Below are 26,044 nucleotides of genomic sequence, written 5' to 3'. Positions count from 1 at the left end.
ACCTGCAACCCAGATATGTGCCCTTGACCAGTAATCAAACTCGTAACTCTTTGGTCACTGGCCAATGTTCTATCCACTGAGAAAAACCATCCAGGGCAGCTCTAGGACCTTATAGCAGGATTAACTGGGATCACTGGTGAAATCATGCACCCTTCAGCCTCCTGGCACACAGTCAAGTGCTGGACATGAACTCTTTTCCTGCAGACATCTCCTGGTTCTCCTATGACAGTGGAAACTTTCCCCCGCTTTCTTCTTCATATGAGGACTAATTTTGAATGTTGTTCTTCCCTTTTGAGTAATACATTGTTTTTCCTAATATGAATAACCAGCTCCTCAATGTAAGTACCTCACAGAGAATACACAAAAGTGTTTGTCTGGCCAGTATGGCTCAGTGGTTGAGCGTTGACCCATGCACCGATTTTTAAGACATTGTTGCAGCATTTTCTAGCTTCCAGTATTCCTCTTGAAAAGTCCAAAGGCATTCTGGTTTCTGATCCCTTGTATATTACTTTTTAATTTTTCTTTATAGAAGCCAAGAGTCATCGTTTTTGTGCAGTGTCATTTCACAGTGTGGACACTTAAGACCTTCAGTTCCAGGAACTTGTATTAGTTGATTGATGGATTCCTCTCTTCATTTCTCTTTCCCCTCCCCTCCCCTCCCCTCCCCTCCCCCCCTCCCCTCCCCTCCCCTCCCCTCCCCTCCCCTCCCCTCCCCTCCCCTCCCCTCCCTTCCCCTCTCCTCTTTCTCCCTGCCATTCAATATGACAACTGCTAGAAACATGTGGATTCTCATATTTGCATCTAAATTAATTAAAATTAAATAGATTAAAAAATTCAGTACCTTGGTCTCACTGGCAAGATTTCAAGTGTCCAATAGTCATATGTCGCAAGCGGATACTGTATTAGTGCTAATACAGGACATTTCCATCATCACAGAAAGTTTTAGGACGACAGTACAGCCCTAGACACTCTCTAATTTCATTATCTTTTCATTTTAGGTTCTATATCTTTGTACATTTGCTCCATTTCTGCAAGATTCCTCAACGTAACCTTCCACTCTTTCTACTGACATTTTAAAAGTTACCATCATTAATTTTTTAATTTTTTAGTGTTTTTGTAGTTTAAATTCTTTTTTCTCCACAGCATTCTACATGGATTTAATATATATTTTTATCTCTCTAGAGATATTAAATATTAAGTTTTGTTATTCCTAAAGAGTTACTTCTAATGCAAGGTGCTTCTTTTTTACTCTTTGTTTATGTTGATTTATGTCTCTTATTTTAGATGCTTTCAGTAGAAGTCTGCGTAGACTTGGATATCTGCTCATATTTAAGAGAGAAACATGATAAATCTGAACAGAAGGTCTAAGCCCATCAGTAGGCATCAAACTTGCTGTGTAATCGAGTGAAATGGATGGGCCATTTCCATGAGCAATATTAACGTATTTAGAACTTTCCTCCTGTGCTGTTCAGATTTTTCTGAAACCTGATCAGAAGAGTACATACTTGGCTGCTAGCATTCTAGGAGCCAATTTGAAGAAGAGAATTGGGGTTTCAATATGTGTGATGTAAAGATGTTTGTTTCCTCCTTCTTTATACTTCACCTGTATGCTTGTGCAGTTTCCTTCCATCTGAGACTCTTCTATTTCGTTCTCACAAAAGGATGTCTCAAGTTTTCTGCAGGGCAGGAGGTGTGCTTTGCCCTCTATTTTCTCCTTCATAATCAAAGGGTCTATTTTCCCAGCTGTTGGGAATGCCCTTGGTAGAAAAGGATCATCTTGCCCATGACATGCACTGTTTGTGAGGACAGCTTGCCTACAATGACTGGTTAGTGTGAGTGTCCAGGCCCCTCATCCAACTTAGGACAATCCTGAAAGATCATTGTAAAAAGCCAGGAGGCCTTTTTATGACTATATCAGAACTCAAAGTCATGTGCTCAATTCTGCTTTCTTTCTTTCCCACCAAATGTTGATCCCTCTGATACTGGTTTTCCAGGAAACATGATGGTTTGGGAATTGACAGTGGTAGTTGCACATATAAGGGAGGGAATCTATGGCTCTAGCTGCTGCTGCTTCTTTTTTTAATCTTCATCCAAGGACATTTTTTTGCATTTATCTTCAGATAGAGTGGGAGGGAGAGAGGGAGAGAGAAACATTGATGTGAGAGAGACACATTGAGTGGCTGCCATCCACATGACCCCAACTGGGGCCGGGGACAAACTGCAACTGAGGTACATGCCCTTAGTGGGAACCAAACCCTGGACTCTCCGGTCCGTGGGCCCACGCTCTCACCGCTGAGCCAAACCAGCCAGAGCTCTAGCTGCTTCTTAAAAACACTTTTATCTTTCCGGTTTTAGCTTTACCATTATTATCACTTTTGGACATACACAGTGATACCTCGGTTCTTGAACGCCTCGGTTTTCGACCAAATCAGGATTCGAGAAACTTTTGTCTCGGAATCCGAACAAATATTTGGAACTCGAACTTCCGAGTTGAGCCGAATGGCGTTCATTCGGCCCAGCGCGCCTTGCTTGCGTCATCAGTGTGAGTGCAGAGAGAGAGTCACGCTTTGTGGAGTCCGCTTTCCTATTGGGTTTCATTGCTTCGGTTCTCGAACAATTCGGTTCTCGACCGTCCTCCTGGAACGAATTATGTTCGAGAACCGAGGTATCACTGTATCTCTTCTGGAGCTTTTGGAAAGTTCTACAGTGGAAATAATGTTTCTCCTTAGCTTTTTCCATAGCTGGTTAGAATTTAGGTAGCTCAGATCCATTAAATCAGTTCACACTCATCAATTATGTTATTATCACTGACCTGTGATTTTTGTCTTAAAAAATATCTTCACTGTCATTTTGGTGATATTTTGGAAATGCATACATTTAATCTTTCAGTGTCTTGATGTAGACTTCACCCTACATCAAAAACTTCTGACATTTATACTATTACTATTGTATAGTAGGTAGAAATAGTCATCATTAAAGCTTTCTGATTGCATTAATCCAGAAAAGAAGAGTAAGTAAGAAAGGGATTATGTATTTTGAATTTTGATCTATTCTTAAGTGAGTGATGGGAAACTATCAGTATGAAAAGAGTTTTTACAGGTTTGCAATTACAAGATGATATAAATGACTGATGATTGAAAAATAGACATTATCTCAAGGATCATCATAGCTTATAACTTGAATGATAGTCGTAATTATTTTTAACCATCGTCCTGATGGGGGTATAATACATACAATGCAGGCATTTAAAAGTTACCCTTTCATTACACTCTGCAGTGATGAGATATAATAGGCCTTAGAATGCACCATTTGTCCAATCAAAGGAGAATATGGACTTTGAGAGGGCTTAAAGGGAAATTGCAGCTACGAGTAAAGGGCTGGTGATAAGAAAAACCTAAGTAGTAAGCAGAAGAACATGCAGTTTACACAGAAGAGAAAAATTAGATGGTTTTCTAATGGCTCTAAAGCACATACAGCAATACTTACTCAGTTTCAAAATTTTAAGTGCTTCTTCTAAGAAAATTTAATGGGATGATTGGTGGGTAAAGGTACTTTATCGATAGTAGGACATTCAATGTTCCTTTTCTTCTTTCTTAAAGGATCCAAGCATAATAAAATGATCTTTAATTAAAAAAAAAAGGAATGAACTTTTATATAAGAATTCCTATAAGTCAGATTTATTATGGAATAAATTTATTGCTTTAAAAACTGAAATTTACATAGAAATGTATTGGGTGGCCCTGGCCGGTTTGGCTCAGTGGTTAGAGCATCGACCTGTGGTCCGGAGAGACCGGGTTCGGTTCCCGCTAAGGGCACGTACCTCGGTTGCAGTTTGTCCCCGGCCCTGGTTGGTCGTGCGGGTGGCAGCCACTCAATGTGTCCCTTTCATGTCGATGTTTCTCTCTCTCTCTCTGTTCCTCTCTCTCCCTCCACTCTACCTGTACAAAAACTGGAAAAATGTCCTCGGGTGAGGATTAAAAAAAAGAAAAAAAAAGAAAAAAAGAAATGTATTGGGTGAAAATAGATGAATGGATGTGTGAAAGATGTGTTTTTTGTTTTTCTGAAAATGACTCTAGAAATAATGTATTTCCTTTTTCATTCTTTCTATATGTTCCTATTTTTTCCCATGATTTTTATAAATGACCAGATATAATTTTTGTAGTGGATATAAGCTTACACAGTTTGTATTTCCATTATAACATGATATTATAGATATATTCCTTTATACTGTGATTACAAATCAAATGGAAACTAAACAAGGCTTGGGTTCAACTTTTGACCTAGCCACTTACTAGCTTTATGACCCTGGACATGTTACTTAACTTTTGAGACATCAATGATAATATTGCCTACATCACAAGGTTTTTGAGAGGATTAATTTAATACATATTTTTTTATTTAGAATTAAAAAAAAAATGTTTTTATTGACTTTAGAGAAAAAGGAAGGGCGAGAGAGAGAGAGAGAGAGAGAGAGAGAGAGAGAGAGAGAGACATCAGTTGGTTGCCTCCTGCACACACCCTACTGGGAGTCAAGCCCACAACCCAGGCATGTGCCCTGACTGGGAATCAAACCTGTGACCTCTTGGTGCATTGGACGACACTCAACCAACTGAGCCACACTGGCCAGGGCTGTCTAGAATTTTTGCATCTACTGGCATACCTTTAAGATACTGCAGCTTTAGTTAGAGACCACTGCAATAAAGCAAATGTAGCAATAAAGAAAGTCAATTGAATTTTTTGTTTCCTAGTGCATACAAAAGTTATCTTTATCTAAGTGTGCAATGGCATTATGTCTAAAAATGTACGTCCTTTAATTTAAAAATATTTTACTGCTAAAAATGCTAACTATTATCTGAGCTTTCAGCATTTCCTAATCTTTTTGCTGGTGAAGGGTCTTACCTCAGTGTTGATAGCTGCTGACGCATCAGGGTGGTGAGTGCTGAAGTGGCAATTTCTTAAAATAAGTCAACAATGAAGTTGGCCACCTCAGTTGATTCTTCCTTTGACAATTTCTCTGTAGCATGTGATGCTGTTTGATAGCATCTTACCCACAGAACTTCTTTCAAAACGAGTCAATCCTCTCCAACCCTGCTGCTGCTTTATCAAGCAAATTTATGTAATATTCTAAATCCTTTATTATCTTTTCAGCAATCTTCACAGCATCTTTGACAGAAATAGATTCTATCTCAAGAAACCACTTAAAAACTAGCGGTTCTCTAAATAGCTCGGACCTAAGCTCTTGGCACTCAATAGTCTGTTTTCCTCACACTGGCAAAGCCATTCCATATTAACCCATATAAAAAGAGAAACAGCCCAGCTGGTGTGGCTCAGTGGTTGAGCACTGACCCAGGCAGCAAGAGGTCACTAGTTCGATTCCTTGTCAGGGCAAATGCCCAGGTTGTGGACCTGATCCCAAGTAGGGGGGCATGCAGGAGGTGGCCAGTATATGTTCTCTCTCATTGATGTCTCTATCTCTCTACTTTCCCTTCCTCTCTCTCTAAAAATCAATAAAGAAAAATTATTTTAAAAAGAAAGAAAGAAAGAAAAACAAAAGGGTAAACACCCCACCCAACCAGCCACTGAAGCACAAACCCATGATGTCCTGCTGGTCCCAAGCACGCCTCTCTACAAGATGCTGAAGCTAAAGATGCAGGTACTTGCACACCTTTCTGTCCATGGTTTCCAGCCAGTCTAGGTGATGCTACCATCACTCATGACAATAGCATCACAGTGATAATCCCTGAATTGGAAACATTTCCTTCTACCAAGATCTAGGTGAATTCTGATGGATATATAGAATTTTATTAAGAATGTACATTCGCCCTGGCCAGTTTGGCTCAGCAGTTAGAGCATCGGCCTGCGGTCCAGAGACCCGGGATTGGTTCCTGCTAAGGGCATGTACCTCAGTTGCAGTTTGTCCCCGGCTCTGGTTGGTCGTGCGGGTGGCAGCCACTTGTGTCCCTTTCACATCTATGTTTCTCTCTCTCTCTCTTCCTCTCTCTCCCTCCACTCTATCTGAACAAAAAATGGGAAAATGTCCTCAGGTGAGGATTTAAAAAAAAAGAATGTACATTCAACCAGGGAGTCGAGTTATATGGCTTTTTAAACTCCCAGACTGAACTTATTAAGCTTCTTAGTACATATTTGTCTGGTGCTCCAAGTAACTGATCATTCAACTGTGAAAAGTTTTTAAATATTAAATTCACCAGAAAGGGTTAAGAGCATTTCTCCATTCTCAAAGTAAAAAAACTAAAAATTTTAAAATAACAATTAGACTAATAAAAAATTAGTTTAATAAAGTTTTGTCCAATAATTATTAATTACTAATTAATAGAAGAAATTTAGTCCATAAGTATATTTTGATTGACTGCAGAATATTGAAACTTTGTCTTTAAAATGGAATGACTTGGTGAAGTATTCCATGTATATTATGCCTCAAGTCCTCACCATGAGTTATCACAGCATTTCACTCATCATGTTACCCCATAGTCTCTAAAGGCAACTTAGTTTATGAACTGTAGCTTATACTATTTGCTTTAATAAGATTGTATGAGACAATCATATCAGTGAACATGTTAAAAAAAACAACAACCCTTCGCGTTTTAAAATATAAGTAATACAATAAAATACAGATGTGATTAAATTTCTTTAGTCACTTTAAGCATCTATTGGGGCTCTTCATTTCCAGTTTCATCACATACTTGACAAGAATTGATACTGCTCTCCTTGAAAGGGCAACCTAACTACTCAGAAAAAGTATCAATTTTTACAGTAGTTCTTTCTTCAGGTCACTGTTCTCTGCTAGAATTTTTGCATGTGTTCTTTTATTATGCAAGCAAAAAAAACAAAAACAAACCAGAATCAGGCAGACTATTTCAGCAAGTGAAAGGAACATTATTACTATGTTCCACATTGAAAATTAAAATATTCAAAGTACATATAATCATCTTAGACTTAATTAATATCTCATCAGTGGCTTAATGTCTGTCCTTTTGGAGACTATATTTTTTAAAAACAAATGACTTCCATTGTCTCAAATAATGTGACCAAACTGAGATTCTCAGAAACTGAAAAACAAATCCAAAAGTCAACAAGAACAAAAAATTAACCAACAGCAGAGATTCTATTTGAAGTGAAAGGGCCATTCAATACCAGCAGCAAGAACACATTTTGAGAGGGCACTGCCTTTGGTAAATACGTGTCAAATTGTCTTTGACTTAAATCAAGCAGAACACAACCAAACAATATATTCATCAGAATGTACGCCGGAGACACTCAGCTTTGATAATCATGAAAAGCAAGAATGTTACTGTTTTCCATCTCTAAATTGTCAAATTTCCTAAATTGGACATCATTTATGCATTTATTTATTTATCCATCCTTCCATCAAATATTCATTGACTGTCTACTATTAGACAGTCACTCCATGTGCGTTGGGTTTATAATCTTGAGCAACAGAGGCAAAGCCTGTTTCCTGATGAAGGTTACAATTTAATGGTGTGGAGAACAATTAGAAAATACACTAATTATTGGCAAAAAGTTGTTTCTGATAACCATAAATGCTATGAAGATGATGAACAAGGCATTGTGATAGAGTGACTGGAGGTGGACAAGTTCCAACTAGATGGTCAGGGAAGGCCCTTCTAAAGAACATGTATGGCCCAAGGCTTCTCCAACTCGGATGTGCTGTGAATCAGCTGGGCGTCTTGTTGAAATGTAGATTCTAGTTCAGGGCTCTCATGTAGGGCCTGAGATTCTGCATTTCTAATGAGCTCCCAGATGATGCTGATATGTCATTTCCTCCTTGAGACTATACTTTGAATAGTGAGAACTTGCAAAATGCGAATAATGAAACAAATTGGGGCAGGTGCTATCATTTTCCATGACAATCATGCGTAGGAGTTTGGGAAAGAAACTGAGAAAAGCCCATCCTTCTTCCCACCTCATTTCCAATGTTCTCCCATTTGATGTCAGAGAAGGCTCCAGGCATGGTAAAAAGATAGGAGCTCTTAGACTAGCCAGTCCTGGGTTTCAGTCCTGTCTCTACCGTTTCAAAGCACTGAGGCTTTAGGCAGTCCACTCACTCTCTTAAGTCTCACTTTTCTGCAGTGTCGGACCTTGGGTAATCCATCTGCCTTCTTATCTAGTCAATAAATACTGGACACTCTGATTCAACTTCATCTTTGGCTATTTCCATTATAAGCATATACAAACTTAAAAAGTAGACCAAAAACCTTGATTTCATAGTCTTTCTTGAAGTTAGAAGTGACCATGGCATGGGACAGAGTCATGGTCAATGACACATTGATGGAAATCCCAGGCAGGAGAGGGATGCAAAAGGAAGGACATTCCTTCCTGCATTCAAATGTAGCATCTCACAGAGAAAAGACTTTGCCCCTTGTCCTTCATTCTCCTTTCTGTCTACCTAACAGAAATAAGTTCTAAAGGTGCAGTAGGCATCTTACAACCACGAGGTGACAAGTATAAGGGTGGCAAATGGCATGTTAAGAACAGCAGAGCAGAAAGGCTAACAGAGTGTGAGTGCCTTTGAGTGTTGCTGTTGCTGTTGCTGTTCCAACCATGGGCTGCCCAGCTCCAGATTCTTCAAAATGTGAGAAAAATAAGCCCTTATTGTTTAAGTTTATGTTAGGTGTTCAGGTTCTTGTAGATAAATGCAATTTATACCTAATTATGATGTATAGTTTTTATTTTTATTATTTCTTCTGAAGCTATTTATTAGTTAGTAAAGTAGATAGAATGACAATCTTTCGACTGTACTGAGACTGCTTGCCAAAAGTTAGACCTCAAAGAAGGATGCCAAAGCATTTGAATCCTAATTTGTACGACCACTAAAGATTATGCAAAAAGCTTCCTACAGCAACCCCTACATTCTCAACCCAAATTTGAAGTGCTCACTTTTTAGAAACCCAAAATGGAACTTCCCAGTTATGGGATAACTGATGACGTTGTTGCCACATAATGAATGACCCAGTGATTTCAAACCAAATCTGGGATGCCTGTAAGAAATAAACAAAATAACTGCGCTGGACCCTGTGTCTGGAAAAACAAGGCACATTATTATACTAAATTGGCTTAAATGAAAAACAAAATTAGCATGGTGAATGAACTGCTGCAACAAAAGATTGGAAAATTGAGACATGCAACTGGGTACATACCTTGTCAGCCTTTCTATAAAATATTTTTTTCCACATTTCAAATCAAACCCCAATGATATTAATGATTGAAGTATTATTTTAAAAATAGAAGTACACAACTTATATCTCCTAAATGAAGTCCATCATATGAGACTTAGTAGGGAATTAATTTAACCAATACAAACCTTATTTCTACAATGTACTTGAACTTTAGTGATAACATTGGTATGAGATGCAGTACCAGGTCAAGTCAGGCTACATGCTCACTCAGAGTTTTCTAGTGCTATGATACAATACTGCTGCAGTTACACTGACATTTGAATGATTTTTAAACTCTTATCTTGAAGTTCTGAAAATATCATACATGAAGTGTGCCTTTCCTGCAAGACCTGCCATCAATTGGTGAATTGTAAGGTATTTTTCTCTATTAAGTACAGGTGAAAGAGAGAAAGAGAGAGAGAGAGAGAGAGAGAGAGAGAGAGAGAGAGAGAGAGAGAGATAGAGAGAGAGAGAGAGAAATATACCTTACTATGTTTTAGGATCATTTTATAATCATGCTGGCTTGCAGTAGTTACTTTACCTCTATAAGAATACCACATACTTTTGAGGGACATTTATAATAAGGTAGCCACAGAAAAAATATGTTCTGGCAAACCCAGAAGGAGCATGTCAGCTCTCCAACCTCTTACCCATGTCTTGCCCTACGCACCCCTTCCATTTGGCTGCCCTGAGTTATATCCTTTGTAATAATGTAAGTAAAGTGTTTCCCTGGGTTCTGTGAGCCTTTCTGGCAAATTATCCAAGTGGGAACCGCTGACTGTAGCCTAGTTGGACAGAAGTTTGTGGGTATGCCAGGCGTCCAGCACTGTGATTGGCGTCTAAAGTAAGAGTTGTCTTGTGGGAAGGGGCCCTTAAACCTGTGGCAGCTGACACTAACTTCAGGTCGTTAGTGTCAGAACCGAATTAAATTGTAAGACATTGGGTAGGTGTCCAGAGAGTTGTAGAACGGATATGAAAAACCCTACACATTTGGTGTCAGAAATGTGAATAAACACAGTTCATACTGACCTTTTGCATTCTAAATACCAAAGCAAAAAGTAAAAACAAAAACTGCACCGATTTCAATAGACAACATATGATCTCTTAAAATAAAATATATTGTCTCTTGAAGAGACAATATATTTTATTAAAAAAAATGTTTTTATTGACTTTAGAGAGAGGAAGGGAGAGGGAGAAAGAGAAACGTCAATGAGAGAGAACATTGATTGGCCTCCTCCTGCACGCCCCCCACTGGGGATCAGGCCCACAACCTGGGCATGTGCCCTGATCGGGAATTGAACATGTGACCTCTTGGAGCATGGGTCAATGCTCAACCACTGAGCCACATCAGCCAGGTGAGAGACCATCTATTTTAAATACTCACACACATTTTTTAAAAAGAGTCCATTCTTAAAAAGACATAATTGTTGAAATGTCAAATAGCTGCTTCTAGTAAAGAACTTACAACATAGGAAAGCCCTATAGTGACAAGTACTTTTCTCTGGTCACCAAATCATCTCATTCTGCTCCTGTTTAAGCAAAATAATAGCAGCAGTTTTCCAGTATTACTCTTTGTCAGTTTGCATAAAATGCAGGTTGTTTCTTTTTTAATCCTCACCCGAGGATATTTTTCCAGGTAGAGTGGGAGGAAGGGAGAGAGAGGAGAGAGAGAGAAAAAAAAAACACATCAACGTGAGAGGGACACATCAACCGGTTGCCTCCTGTAGGACTTGACCAGGGCAGGGGAAGAACCGCAACTGAGGTATGTGCCCTTGACTGGAATCGAACCCTGGACTCACTAGTCAGAGGGCTGCTGCTCTAACCACTGAGGCAAACTGGCCAGGGCCAGGTTGTTTCTTAATAAGCTACAGACAAAAAAATATAAAGTAAGCAACATATAAAGTCTTAGAAAAAATCTTTTAAGGGTCATTGAAAAGCTTGTTCGTGCCTTAAAACACGTTATTATATGGTCAGACACTAAAGTACAGATACACGTTTCTTTGCAACATTCCACTCTAAGAACCCCTCAACTTGAGTTTTTAACTTTGTACATAAAATGAAATTTTGAAAGTCTTAGTTTTGAGCTGCTGTAGTTGAGATGAAACCAAGAGATGTATTTTTAATCACATCATTTTAACTTCACTTATTGCTATCAATTCATGTTTTCCCCTAATAAAACAACTTGGTATAACTCTTTTAATTTTGATAAATTATTTTCCTATCCTCACCCTAGTTGCACAGGGACATGAGCTATTGGTTCCCGACAACTGAGCCTTTAGGACAAAGCAAAGAATGTAAATTCATGAGAGTCTCTGTGATTTTGGAATAGGTACCCAATACTGATCGTTTAGGTTACTAATATTTATCAGTGGCTATTATTTGAAAAGACCATTTTTTTTTCATTCAGAGTTTTTGAATAAACCATTTCAAAATGTTACTCCATCTGTCAATGTTTTCTGAAAACAGTACAAACCTTCTCTTTTATCCTCTGGAGTAATCTTCACTCTTGTATCTGTTATATCTTTGAAGGACGCCAGAAAAAGTACCACATCTCCTTTCTCATTCTTTATGGGAACAATGTCCAACAGGCACCAAAATGGAGACCCTGCAATAGTAATAAAAATACAGATCAACCGCTGCCTTGTGTTTTTTCCTGTAGAAATCTCAAAAATTAGTGGTACAGTTAATAAAGTTTCTACTGTGTTCCTCTATCCCATGTCTGCCCCCCCTCAACATCTTAAAATATGTCGGTGTTTAGATTCCATAAATGTCTAACCCATATGCAGACCTCTTCATGCCCAAATGAAATACTTTCTCTGAAAATAACCAAGAATTTTAAACAAAAACACTTGTCTGTGCTGAGACATTTCTGTTTATATCATTCAAACTGTATTTCTGTTTTGAAGTTGTTGATGGTAAAGAATTCCACTTCAGGCAGCATTGCCCCTTCCCACCCCCCAGGGCACCCTAGTTTGTAAATAAGGACCTTTGTTTGGTATGAGTTTGCAAGAGGTTTATTGAGTCAACTTAAAAATCAGCGATTGTTCACCAGAAACGCTAAAATAAAAAAGATGGAAAATACCCAGTTTGGGGCCGAGTGTGTAGTTACTTGAACTCTCCCATGTTGCTGGCTGTTAGAAAATTGGTACGTATACTTTAAACACTGCTTGGCAGTATTAAGATATAGTCTCACAATACAACATCACACAGCAAAGTGAATGAGCAGTGTACAATAACTGACAATGAAATGGAACAATGTCAATAGCAAAATGTTGAGCAAAAGTAGCCAGAGACAAATGAGTGGAATGCAATATGAATGCATTTACATTAAGCACAAAGACAGGCAAAGCTGATCTATGGCGTTAGAAGTCAGGTCAGTGGTTAGGTTTGGTATATCGTGATTAGAAGGCGACACATCTCAGGGGACTCTGGCATGCTGGTCAACTACTTTTTAAATGATCTTCATGTTGTTTACATAGGAGTGTTCAGTTTTTGAAAACACATCAACTCTACACTTTGCTGTGTGTATTTTCCATCATGTGTATTTTATTTAATGAACAGATTTTAAAAAGCAGTAAAGTTCAATTCTCTTTCTTGAGCAAAAGAACCATGAGAAATATCACTAAGATAGTCAAGTCCAAGCTTAAAACTTATGTTTTGAAATGTTTTTGTATACAGGGTTTGGCAAATGTAGGTTTACAGTTATTTGTATGGAAAAACACATGTGGGTTATGATTACTGCAATAGCTTTATTAACTCAAACGAATAAACTCTGTACTGCATACTCACAGCTATAAGCATACTTTTTCCCACCCCTATATTTTAAAATGCACATCATAGCCCTGGCCGGTTTGGCTCAGCGGTTAGAGCGTTGGCCTGCGGTCCTGAGAGACCCGGGTACCTTGGTTGCAGTTTGTCCCTGGCCCTGGTCAGTGTGTGGGTGGCAGCCACTCGATGTGTCCCTTTCACATCGATGTTTCTCTCTCTCTCTCTGTTCCTCCCCCCCCCCTACCTGAACAAAAAATGGAAAAATGTCCTCGGGTGAGGATAAAAAAATAAAATAAATAAATAAATAAATAAATAAATAAAAATAAAATAAAATGCACATCATATATATATTATATATATATATATATATATATATATATATATATATATATATGCTTAGATTTTATACTAAAAAGCATTCCTGGGCAGAATATTTGAATATTATAAAAAAGTTGTTGCTTAAAAAGTAAACTATTAATGTATTCACAGATAATTTTCCTCCATTTTTCTTTTGATGGGAAATACTTCAATACTATAAATTTTCATCTTACTTGGGAATTGATCTCCAAGTTGAGTATAAGACAGAATAACAGAGTCAGAAATAGCCTCGATATTTTCCTCTATCAGACCTTACAGTTTGCAGCATAGCCGATGTACCCATCCAGTCTTGGAATCTATCATTTTTTCTTCAGCTGAACACTGGATGGAGCAGTTGATTTATATGCTTTCTTCTTTGCTCTTTTGACTCATCCCTATGGTTTCCTTTCACTCATCGTCCTTAATATCTTCATTACAGCAGTTTCCTTTAACTGCTTCCTCACCAGACTCCATGGGACCTGGGATCCAACCACAGCTTCCAACATGAACTAGCCATGGGACCATAGGGAAGTCAACCAACTTGTCTGGAACTTGGTTCCCTCAATTGTAATATTCTGACATCCTTCAGTCCAGGGTGAGTAGAATATCCCAAAAAACATGAGACAATAAGTCTTTTCTGTATTTTATGACTAACAGAGACACCTCATAAATGAGCCATCTTCTTGGCCAAACACTGCTATCTGCATCATCCTAGAATGGCTCTTACCTCAATTTTTTTCTATGGCTACTACTTCAAGTTGAAAGCCCTCTTCATTAATTCTGTAGCTATGGTAGGAACAAAAAGAACCATAGGACCAAGCTATCAATAAGACCCTAGAGTCAGTAATAGTGGGGACATGGTAAATGAATTTGATATTTTGGTTCACATTTTAAAGCATCTCTCTGTCAATTACCTTGTAAGAGCATCATCCAAATCAGAATAGAGATTATTAATTTTCCTGAAAAGCCATTTTATCTCTCCACTCACACAAGCATCATTATCATCTCCATAGAGCCTTGCACAGGTGCACCAATGTATTTTAGAGACAGGCAAAAGCACAAAATGAAGCAAAAGCCAGGAAAGAGCTGCCAACACTACAATATTCTCTAATCAGCCCTGGATGAACCTGTCATTTCACATCATGTTCTGGGAGACCTAATAGATCACTTTGAGCTCTGTCTTTTAAGACACAATGAGATGTGATCTGACATTGTATAAATTCAGTAATATGGCTGCCTCTTAATTTAAGTTTGATAATGATTTGGCATGAAATAGGCTGATGTCCACCTTCCCATTGCATAAATAACAAAAAAAAAAAAAAAAGAAGTGTATTAGGGAAATAGTTAAAAGGACATACAGACTTTTTTTCCTCCCTCCCTCCCTTCTTCCCTTCTTCTTTCAACTGTTCCTTCACATTTATCCACATTAACTGTCTTACAAAGACGACTTTGGGCACCTCTAAAATTAGAAAGCATGGCCTATGACACTTGCTTCCTTTTTCACAAAGAGGATGGAAACCAAAAGCTACCAACCAGGTTCAAGGCAAGACCTTTTACACAATTTGCTTATGTATCCCTCCCTGCTCTCCTAAATATTTCCACCAGGCCCTCCACCCTGGCACTTTGAAAACATCTTCAACTTCATGTAACTGTAATAATGCATGGCTATTCCCCAGTGTCTGCCTCTTCCTTTTTCACCCAAGAGCGCAATGCTGGCCATGCAATGCCTTGCAGCCAGGCCTGGTACAGTAAGTCTTAGGGTTAAGATGGGAGGTAGCAACTCCCTCACCCTCAAACTCAGAGATGTGAAGGATTCTTAAAAGCAGGGTTAGAGGGCAGAAATCTTGTGTCAATTTTAACTCCTTTTGTATGTAGCAGCCAGTAATTACCATGTGGGTTGGTGAGTGCTAAAACAGATGAGGCTCTGACAGGGTGTAAGCTAATAACACCTTTAATTTCCACAGATAAATACAATTCATGGGGGAGAAAACAGGGTTTATACCCTATATGGTAAAATGTATTTTCAGAATTGCATAAATAATTACATAGAGCTTAAGTCTGGTGGAATGTTCCATGTCTCCCTTTTGGTAGTTTCTTTTTCTTCACTGGGAAACAAGGGCGCAGGGGAAATTGACTTGCTAATATTTACAAGTGGAAAAAGATTTATGTGTGTTCCATAGACCCCCACCCAAAGAAAAGATTCTATTTGGCAATAAGTAAAAACTAATGATAAGGTCTCTAGTATGAGTCCATGGTTCAATAACTTATTACAAGGAGGTACAGATACAAAGAAAACTGAGTTGTGAGTTGTTCTCTCTTTAACCACTATGCTGTCATGTGAGTTGTTACAAGTTGCATTTTTCAATGTAACACAAAATAGGGTGTAGACACTGCACATCCGTGTTTCTTGTATCAAGCAGGATTTTTGATGATAAATACATGTAACATTTAGTTTTTGCAATTATGACAACAATAATATAATATCCTAAATTAGCATCAGAGTCATGTAACCTAAACATTTTCAGGTGCTCCTCACATTTCACATTAAATCCGATGAGTCGTGTTCTCAACAAGCAGGGTCTCGGTGCTACTTACTTATTGATGGGGTGACAAGTTTGACAGTAGTAGTAAACCTTAGTCCAAGAGATGTGTATTGAGGTGGGGTGGGAAAATGACCACAGGTAGGTGAGCAAGGCCATTGTTAATAGTAACTGAATGCTGGACACTTGTATCTGTGGCGGAAAGAGCAGAGCAACTATGGGAGTGCTACCAAGTCACCACAGAGCCCTTAGTTGTCCCTCCTCTTTATCACATTGCTAGTGCCTTGTGAGGGCCTTAACTATCTCTCACCCACTTTTCAAGTGTTCTCCCTGTCTCTAGTCTTTCTCCCATGCTGTTTCCCATAAACTGTGAAGATATAGGGTCCTGAAGAGAAACACCCAATGACATTCCACTGTTTACTTAAAGCATTAGCACAACATTCCAAACTTTTATTAATGTGAAAGGTCTATTTCCAAGAGACTGGGAAGGAGAACAGGAATGGGATGGGTAGTGTGAGGAATGAACTAAAGGAATTGTTATAGTAAAAGAAAAAGCAAAAAGTCCCCCAGAGTACACAGAGCAGACATGCCTCTGTGGCTGCCTCACCAGCTCATTCTGGTGTTTATTCTACACTAAGGGATGAAAGCAATGATTCTTTGGGAAAGAGCAGGTCAAGGCTTCACCTTATCTGCAGAGAATACCTCTTCTAATGACCATTGATCTACAGTGCAGCCTGGATATGTTTTAGATCTTTACTTAGTCTGCACAGAATTTTCCTAGAGAAGACACTTCTGCTCCAAACAGCTCAGGATACTAGTGGTCCAAAGTGAAGGGCACTGGGGCCCTGACACTTAGTGTATTAGTGAAGGGCAGAGTGGGGTTGGCGAGAGATGAACTGAACCAGCTGGAGACCCCTTGAGCTGGGCAGTGGCTATGGATACCTTTCATTTCAATGTTTAATGAGTAATGAAAAGAGTGCATAAAAGAATGTGTTTTACATTTGTTTCTGTGTAGGAAAAAATAAAGATTACAAAATACACACAACATATGAATGGTGCTGGATTGTGGGATTATCGTTTCTATTTTTTTCTTCTTTTCAGGATCCTTCCTTATTTTCAGTTTTTCTAGACTAAAATGAGAAAATATATAGTAGGATTCTGGCAACTCTAGAGATTTAGAGTAAGAAATGTAAGGAGTTCAAGGCTGGACAATACTTGTGACGAGGTCAAATTTCTGGGGCAATCAATTTACGTATTCTCTATGATTTAAGTTCTAATAGATGTTTCATTTCAAAATTTGAGAAAGGTTTTATGTTAAGTTAGGGTAGCTGAAAAAAGAGATGGAGAAAAAGAAAGAGAAAGAGAAGGAAGGAAGGAAGGAAGGAAGGAAGGAAGGAAGGAAGGAAGGAAGGAAGGGAGGGAGGGAGGGAGGGAGGGAGGAAGGAAGGGAGGAAGAAAGGAAGGAAGGAAGGGAGGGAGGGAGGGAGGGAGGGAGGGAGGGAGGGAGGGAGGAAGGGAGGGAGGGAGGGAGGGAGGGAGGAAGGAAGGGAGGAAGAAAGGAAGGGAGGGAGGGAGGGAGGGAGGGAGGGAGGGAGGGAGGGAGGGAGGAAGGAAGGGAGGAAGAAAGGAAGGAAGGAAGGAAGGGAGGGAGGGAGGGAGGGAGGGAGGGAGGGAGGGAGGGAGGGAGGGAGGGAGGAAGGAAGGGAGGAAGAAAGGAAGGAAGGGCGAATCAACTGATGCTTAACTGATTTGAAGGTGTCAAGTTATCTCTTTCCCTTCTTTCTATTTTGCTCCAAATTTCTTTTGTCTTTAAATAAAACACTTCATTCCTCTCCCAGGAGTATGTATACTCACTTCTGAGAAATCTCTAATAATTATGTAGAAGAGAAACTTGGGGAATTGAGATCCAAAGAATATCCCCAAGATGGGCTTATTCAGTAGTTTCAACATCCTTGCTCAACAAATCATTTACTGGATTATTGACCAGTAGAGCTGTTACTTGCTTTAAGAAAACCAAACTGCTTCTGATGATAAACACAGATAATTTTACCTACAAAATTGAAAGGATTTTCCATATGGTTTAAGCACAAATTTAGCTGGGATAGGTTTTGAGGAGGAGCCAGGACATTGCGGTACAGCCTGATGAGAAATAGGGATAAAAGAACGCTGACAATATAATGCACACAGCAAGGAGTTAGTAATTGCTGTCAATACTACGTTTCTATTATGTACCAGACACTGTACCACATGCTTTATATGGATTATACCTAAACTTCTCACCAATCAATCTGAGCAATATTTTACCAAACTAAACCATACTTTACAAATCTAAAAACTGAGATGGGTAGGTATTGTCTTGAGGGTCACATAGTTAATAAGTGTTAAAGACCAGAATTTAACACAAGTCTTGTTTGATTTCCTGATTTTGCTTTACCATCTATTTTAGAAACGATCCTATTCTATTAGCAATGTCCTAGAAATTAAGTTTTATTTTTATTTAAATTTTTCTTTCTACCCATGCTATAGATCATAATGATACACATACTTTTTAAAATATCACATTATGAAAGAAGAAAGCAAAGTAAAACCTTTGGATAATCAACAAATTTCACTCTCAACCCTATAATAAGAGTAGGACTTCTATTTGAAAAGAGACTCAGCTACTTTGGTTTCAGATTGGAACACATCCTTAATTAAGCACTTAACATGGCACTCATTCTAAATTCGCTTGAGGAGACAATGAGACAATGAGATCAGAAAACCACCACTGGAGCTGTTTTCAATGAGACAAAGAGAATGTACTTATACAAACTTCATGATCAAAGTTTCGAAGTCAAGTTACCTAGTTGTCATGCATGTGTATGTTACTGGCTGTTGAGTTGGCTCCAACTCCTGGCGACAACATGAGTGAGGGATGTCCACAATGCCTTGTCCTCAACACTCTTGCTCAGCTCGCGGAGGCTCACGCCTACAGCCTCTTTTATAGAGTCAATCCATCTCATATTTGGTTTTCCCCTTTTCCTGATGCCTTCTATTTTTTCCCCAGTGTCATTGTTTTTGCCCAAGAACTCTGACTTTTCATGATGTTCCTGAGGCAGGACAGCTTCAATTTTGTCATTTTTGCCTCCAGCGATGTTTCAGCCTTATTTTGCTCCAAGACTCACTGTTAACAGATGCAGCATCACATTATGACCTCATTCACAAAGCCTTTGTCTGAGCCCTCCTCTCACAGGTGTCTGCTTCTCAGGTTCCCAGGAAGCTTCAGAAGAGGTGATCTCCAGCTCTAGGTGGGTCACACGGCAACATCCTCTGGACTCATTTTTTTTTTTAATCCTCACCCGAGGATATTTTTCCATTTTTTGTACAGATAGAGTGGGAGGGAGAGAGAGGAAGGAGAGAGAGAGAGAAACATCGATGTGAAGGGACACATCGAGTGGCTGCCACCCGCACGATCAACCAGGGCCGGGGACAAACTGCAACCGAAGTATGTGCCCTTAGCGGGAACCGAACCCGGGTCTCTCCGGACCACAGGCCGACGCTCTAACCGCTGAGCCAAACTGGCCAGGGCTGGACTCATTTTTTAAAGACTGGAAATAACGAAGAGAACTGAGTCCCAATCAACTTTGAACCATGACTCTCTTTTTAATTATCCTCTGGGGAAAAGAAGGCCAGATGTGAGGGACAGTTGTTAGCAGAAGTGTGTCTGATCCAACAGGCTTGGCTTCATGACTGGTACTTATAAGCCACTTCTTTCTGAGAACAAGCCACTGAAACAGACTTACTCCCTTGATATTTGACTTTAAGAGAAGCAATTTAAAATGTATTCAAACTTGCAGTTGTTTGGTGAAAAAGAAGTTGCTTTAAATGAGAATTTGTTATCAAGTTAACCCTCTAAAATTGCACAAAGTTTTTGTTGGAGGAATCTATAGTATTTGTAGGGCAAAGGGAATTATTTTGGGGGCCAATAAACACAATGCTTACATGACCTCAAAATGGTTAGGGGGTTTGGAGACTCTGGAGTTCATTTAGGATCTAAAAGAAAATATTTGGAGGTTACATTGCAAGCCAGTGAATGTAAAGTTGTTCATTTTAGTAACAATATTTACTGAGTGCCTGTTATGGCCAGAAACTGTTTTAAGTATGGGCTGATTGCTCATTACTTCCTTTGATTCCATAAGTAACAATGTTTGCAATAAATTATTATTTATGCCTAAGATAACCAGAATCTATGTTGCTTATGAAGAACCCCAATTACAAAATGATATATTTAGAAAAGGATAGTCTAGATGTAATGGAAAGAACACAGGGCTTAGATGACATTGGGTGTGGTCTAGTCCTGAATTCTTCATTTACATGCTGCGTATCTCCAGATATAAGATTTACATCTATCTGCCTCACATCTGCATATTGGATATATGGCCACTTCTCGTGGTTAAGAGCTTCGAAGAAGCCAATATATGTAAAAGTATTTCATATCTTCTGACTAATTATATAAAGTAAGGGTTTTGTCTATATGTGCTTTGATTTTTTTTTAACTATAAAAACAATCAGGTACAACTATGCCCCAGTATTAATATCTGTCAAAGCCAGGTGATAGTATGGGGAGAGAGTATTTATTATAAAAATCTCTGTCTTTTGTGTATGTATAAAACATTTCATGTTTTGATTTGTTTTTTAAATGAAGGCAATATCACTTTGGAAAATGATGAATTATTCAGCATTTCCTTGTGCATCTAATCTAATATTAAGTTGTAATACACAAAGTCATCTTAAATTGCTGGAATTAGAAAAGACCTTGGAGATTATAAAATGGAACTCTTTATTGTAAAGATGAAAGTCCTTAGTTCAGAGTAGTTAAGTAAACTGTCCAAGGTCAAAATATTAATCGTTAGAAGAGTTGAAACTATACCTCGAGTCATATAACTTAGTTTTATGGGGTTTGTGCTAAAACACAGTTCATTTCTCCAAACATTTTAAGAAAATCACCAAAGGAAAAATGTCACAGAAGTGAATAATCTAGTTTTGATATCTTCAAAGGAAAAATTTATAGTGTTTGTATATATTATTGATATTATTGATTAAATAATCCTGGTCATGTAATGCATTCAGCATTGATCAAATCCTTTTTAAGCAATTAGGTTCTTTTAATCTGTGATTAAAGTGTGGGGAAAAAAGATGAAAATGATGGAAAATATGTCCTCTGAGAGGGCAGAAATTTTGAGATAAGAGTTTGGAAACAAGGAAGTAGAAATTGAAAAGACATGGTTGAGGAGCTCATGACAATTCTCCAGTGTATAAATAGAAGATTGCAGTTTGATGGGTCGCGTTAGCACTTTCCAAGAACACGCAGACAACAAACATACTGAACGCTTCTTCCATTGTGCGAACTCACGCTCAGCGAGGACTCACGGATGCTGAGCCAGATTGCCCTGAGTCAGCTTGGCAGGCATGTGAGACAAAACAGTTTTTGCTTCCTCAACGTACTGCTTCTTCTCTAAGATGGAGCTGGTACCTCACCAGAAACTCGAGAACAAACCCCAGCGCCTGAGCAAGCACTGGTGTACCCACCGTGCTCAGGTGTGGTATCAGCACGGACAAGCCTGCCCCAAGACAGACATTGTTAGTGAGAAATAAATGGATGCCTCGTGTTTTCTTTCGAGCTTCCATAGGATTACAGGCATTTTCCTCCAAAACAAAAAACCACATTTGGAGCCTATACATGTAATAAAAGCATGACAATTCAGAATTCTTCTAACCACGTGGGCTCCAATTTGTTATTCAACCTAGTAGAGTTGATACATTCATCTTCAGAGCTCAGCAAACTTTTTCTGTAAAAGGCCAGATACTAAATATTTTCAGCTTCACAGTTCATAGAGTCTCTGTCTCAACTACTTAATTCTACTATTAGAGTGCTAAAATAGTAATAGATAATACATGAACAAATGAGCATGGCTGTTTAAAACACAAACAAACAAACAAACAAAAGTCCTTAAAAAACAGGCATCCTGCCAGATATGGTCCATAGTGCATACTTTGCCCTTATGTAGAAACCTACAGATTACTGTACACTAGGAGTTAGTTCTTTATTCCTTGGGAGTTCTGACCAGACTATACTATCACAGTATTTAATAAGAAGCACTATTTGTTGGTGCAAGGGTCAGGTAAAGTCTTTCCTTAGGTAGAACCTAGCCTATGAATATCTTAGTGGTGTGCATTCTAAAAGAGTATCCAGACAATCCTATTTTCTTTAGTAAAGTGTGGTCATTTCTTTTCTCTTTTGACTATGAGAATAGACTTAATTATCTTTCAACTGAAAAATACACTTAACTATCAGTGACCTAGAGGGGTCATCTACCAGCCGTTTTTTCCGATTCCCAAACAGAAGCTACTTTGGAGATGATGGCATTGAGTAGAGACTTTCTGAGCTGCAGTACAAAGCCAAATACATGCAAATCAGGTGTCTAAAGGAGTGAAATGGAGATTGTGGTCAGAGTCTATGGGCGTTAGGCCAAAGCTAAAAAATACTCAACAATTCTACTCTGGCAACCTCTTTTCTGCATGGAGAACAGGTAGGTTTCTAAACCATTGTAGATATTATACACAACAAAACAACCTTAGGCAAAAGGGGATTTTTTTTTTTGAAACCTTAAAATACATTCTAAGTTTAGTGTTTTCCCCTTTAATAGTATCTGTTCTTGGGAGCATTGTTCACAAGATTTCTCTTGCTGTTTGACTCCTCCAGAATTTCTGAAAGAGTGCCTTTTAAAAAAAACAGTGGAACATGATGTTTCCAAAGATACTTTAGGGCACTCAAATTTGAGGAATTCTGGGAAAGTAAAGACTTCAAGAAAATAGCTCTTCGTATCAGATAAAACCATCTCTCCAGTTACAGTCTCGTTACACTGCCGATTGGTAGAGATGTACCAAGCCATCGATATTTTGTCACTTGAAGTCATTTTTAACAATAATGCATCTTGGATACTGTCATCAGTGCTTGTGGCTTAGTAAATATTAATAAAAACAAACAGACAGAAGAACAAAATCCGTGCTCCAGACTTCCCTCCCCTCTCATATCGAAACACATTCACCCAACAAAGTATAAAAAACCCAAATGCACTTTCCAGAGTCATTCTTGACACTTCCTTTTCATCCTCAAACCAGAGATCAAATCTGTCTATCCCAGTAGTTAAACCTCTGAAATCTGTTTTAAATCCATTCACTCTTCCATCTTTATTGGCCACATCCTAGACTAAGCCTGATCCCCAAGCTGCAGTGTGTGCGTCGGGATCCCCGGAAGGGCTCCAGCTCCGACTCGGTAGGTCTGCGTGAGGCCTCTCTTAATTTGCATTTTTACAAGCTCCAGGTGATACCAACGCTACTGGTCTTCAAGTCACACTCTGAGTAGCACTTGTCTGAGTGACCAGCATCACCTTTGTGGACAGCCAGCAAAAATGATCTTTGTAAAATAAAATATTTATCATGTGACTTCCCTTCTTAGAATACTGAGTGCCTCCGGTCCTCTGGTGACAGCCTGGTCATGGTCTCTAAAGCTGCTGTGACCTGACTCCTGTCTACCTTCCCACTCCAACATTGCTGCCTATTCACCAGAGACACTTGGCCTTCTCTCCATTCCCCAAATAGGCAGTCTTCTCAAGGGACCTTTGCACGTGTGGCTCTCTTGGCCTAGAATGCTTTTCTTCTTTCCTCCACGTAGTCAATTTCTACTCGTCATTCAAAATCCAACTCAAACATCACTTCCTGGATGAAGCCTCCCTTGCACCTGAAATTGGGTTGGATTTTTCCATAACAGCCTTTAATTTACCTGCAAACTACTTAGCATGTTCGTGTGATTATTTGGTGTACCTTTCTCAGCAGACAATAAGGGTCAGTAGAACAAGGACTGTATCTTATTTTCTCTTGCACTCTCTCATGTTCAAAGCAGAGTACGTGGCCCAAACATCACATGTGCTCTAAGTCTTGTGTTCAAAGAATGAAGTTATTTATTACAAGATGAATTTCAACTTTATAATAGCATTGCTGTTAGTTGCGCGAATGATAGCTAACATTTTCTGATGCCTATGTGCCAGGCACCAAGCAAACCACTTTTCAAGAAATATTTCCTCTAAGCCTATGAAGTAGATGTTATTACTGTTATGACCATCTTACGGATGAGAAAAATTGAGGCTCAGGAAGTTGAAGCACATTGCCCCAAATCACATAGTTCATAAGAGACTGAAGCTTTTATGCCTGGTAGGAACAAATCTAGACTCAGAATCATTATAGCCAACATTTATGTAGTTTTTTATATTTTGTATCACTTATTTTCTTTATCTGATCCCCTTAACAGCTTTGAGAGACAAATGTTATCTCTGCCTCTTACGGGCAGGATCAGATATTAAAGGGTAAAATGACTTGGCTAAGGTAATGTACAGCAAGTCAGTGACTGACCTAGGACTCGAACTCAAATCTTCACAGAAAAAGCTCATAATTTTTACTTTCACTGAAGGTGATAAAAAGTACTGTCTAGGATAAAATAATTGTTATTACATTTCTGTTCTCAAATATGCGTGTGAAAATTTGAGCATCCTGCCAAGTTCTTAAAGGCCAACAATTAGAGTACTTCTTGAGGCGCTCTTGCAGCCTTGAGAGATTCAATGCCAGAGCGTCTAGGTAGAGCAAAAATACTCATTCTCTCACATTCAGAGGGTCCCATGGTCTCCAACACCAAGCACAAGGATTCCTGAGTTGTGTGCAAGCTGTTGGCTCTCTGCACTGTCTGCTGCTGTCGGCCCAGTTGCTCCCTCTGACCTTTTCTTGCCTCTGAGGAGGCACTCACCTGTCTTGGCTGCCTCTTTGTTTGCCTCCTATGTGTATTGGCCCAACCTCCTAGAGGTAGCTGTGATAGTTAGGACTAAGAGCAAAGGGATGTCGATGAATAAATCCTCCATACCCCAATCCTGCATTCCTGAATTAAGATTCCTCAGAACAACCTGGTAAGTTCCCATGAAAAAGATGTTGATATAATGAACAGACAGAAAACTCCAGAACGCCAATCTATCCACCTGTGAAAGATAGAAAATTAAAACAAATTTTCCAAGTAGAAAAGGACAAAAATAGTCTAGTAATGAAATCAATGTCTAAAAACAGAAAGACATGAAGTGAGTGGGGTCAGAGGCCTGAGGAAATGTGGAAGGAGAGGTAACCATGAACTTGAAAGGAGCAAAATGAGGTTAGAGGAGAATGTGGAAATAGATTCATACAGAGCCTCGTGGCTATTCCAACACAGCAGCAGTACAGAGTTTCACACGAAACAACACGAAAAACACTGGTGTTCACGCAACCAGTCAGCAAGTATTTATTATGGACCAAGGGGTGTTTTAGGTACTGCAGATACCAAGATTGATATGGCACCAGAAATTTCACCCTCGACCATGCATAAAAGCTCATGGAGGAGATAGATGTATAAAGAGAGATTATAACACAGTGTGTCTAGCTGGTCTGGGCTGCTATGACAACATACCGTAGATTGAGTGACTTACAAACAACAGGACTTTATTTCTCACAGCTCTGAAGGCTGGAAGTCCTAGGTCAGGGTACCAGCATGATCTGCTGAGGATCCTCATCTAAGATGCTGACTGCTGACTTCTCATTATCTCCTCACATCATGGAACGAGAACAAGCTGCCTCTCTGGCCTCTTCTTATAAAGGCACAAATCTTATGCATGAGGGCTCTATCCTCATGACCTAATTACTTCCCAAATGCCCCACCTCCTAATCAAACTGCGACTGGAGTTTCTACATAGAAATGTTAGGGGAACAAACACATGCAGTTCATTGCAGGATGGTACCTATGACAAAAAATGGAAACATGATATGAAATAGGTCATATAGGTGAGAGGTGGTGAAGGCCTCAAAGAGGAGATGGGCTTGAATTGAGTCTTGATGATTTTATTAGCTCAATGTGAGGGTGGGGGAGGTAGGTGGGGTGTACCATTCCTGGCAGGGGGAACATCAAGTACAAAAGCACAAGACAAATTAGAACATGGGACCTTAAACATCAAAAACTATAAAATAGGCCGAAGCTGGGGATGTGCTAGAGTGTGAATGAGAAATGAGGAGCGAAAAAAGGGTGGAAAGGGAAAGACTGATTTTAAGGGGGTAGATTACATAGACTGGAGCTAGCTC

General features: G+C 39.1%; 1 protein-coding gene across 1 annotated transcript in view; it reads right to left on the bottom strand.

The window, feature by feature from the left end:
- The window catches only part of KCNH8 (potassium voltage-gated channel subfamily H member 8), a 323,359-nt gene that overhangs the window by 171,077 nt on the left and 126,238 nt on the right, over window positions 1-26,044 (bottom strand). The window contains exon 3 of the mRNA XM_036267075.1: window positions 11,668-11,799. Coding sequence (XP_036122968.1) covers window positions 11,668-11,799 — 132 coding nt within the window. The remainder of the gene's footprint in view (window positions 1-11,667; window positions 11,800-26,044) is intronic.

This window comes from Molossus molossus, unplaced genomic scaffold (assembly GCF_014108415.1).
Source record: "Molossus molossus isolate mMolMol1 unplaced genomic scaffold, mMolMol1.p scaffold_m16_p_18, whole genome shotgun sequence".
NCBI lineage: Eukaryota > Metazoa > Chordata > Mammalia > Chiroptera > Molossidae > Molossus > Molossus molossus.
The sequence above is the reverse complement of the archived record's forward strand: the minus strand, read 5'-3'. Positions and strand labels throughout refer to the sequence as shown.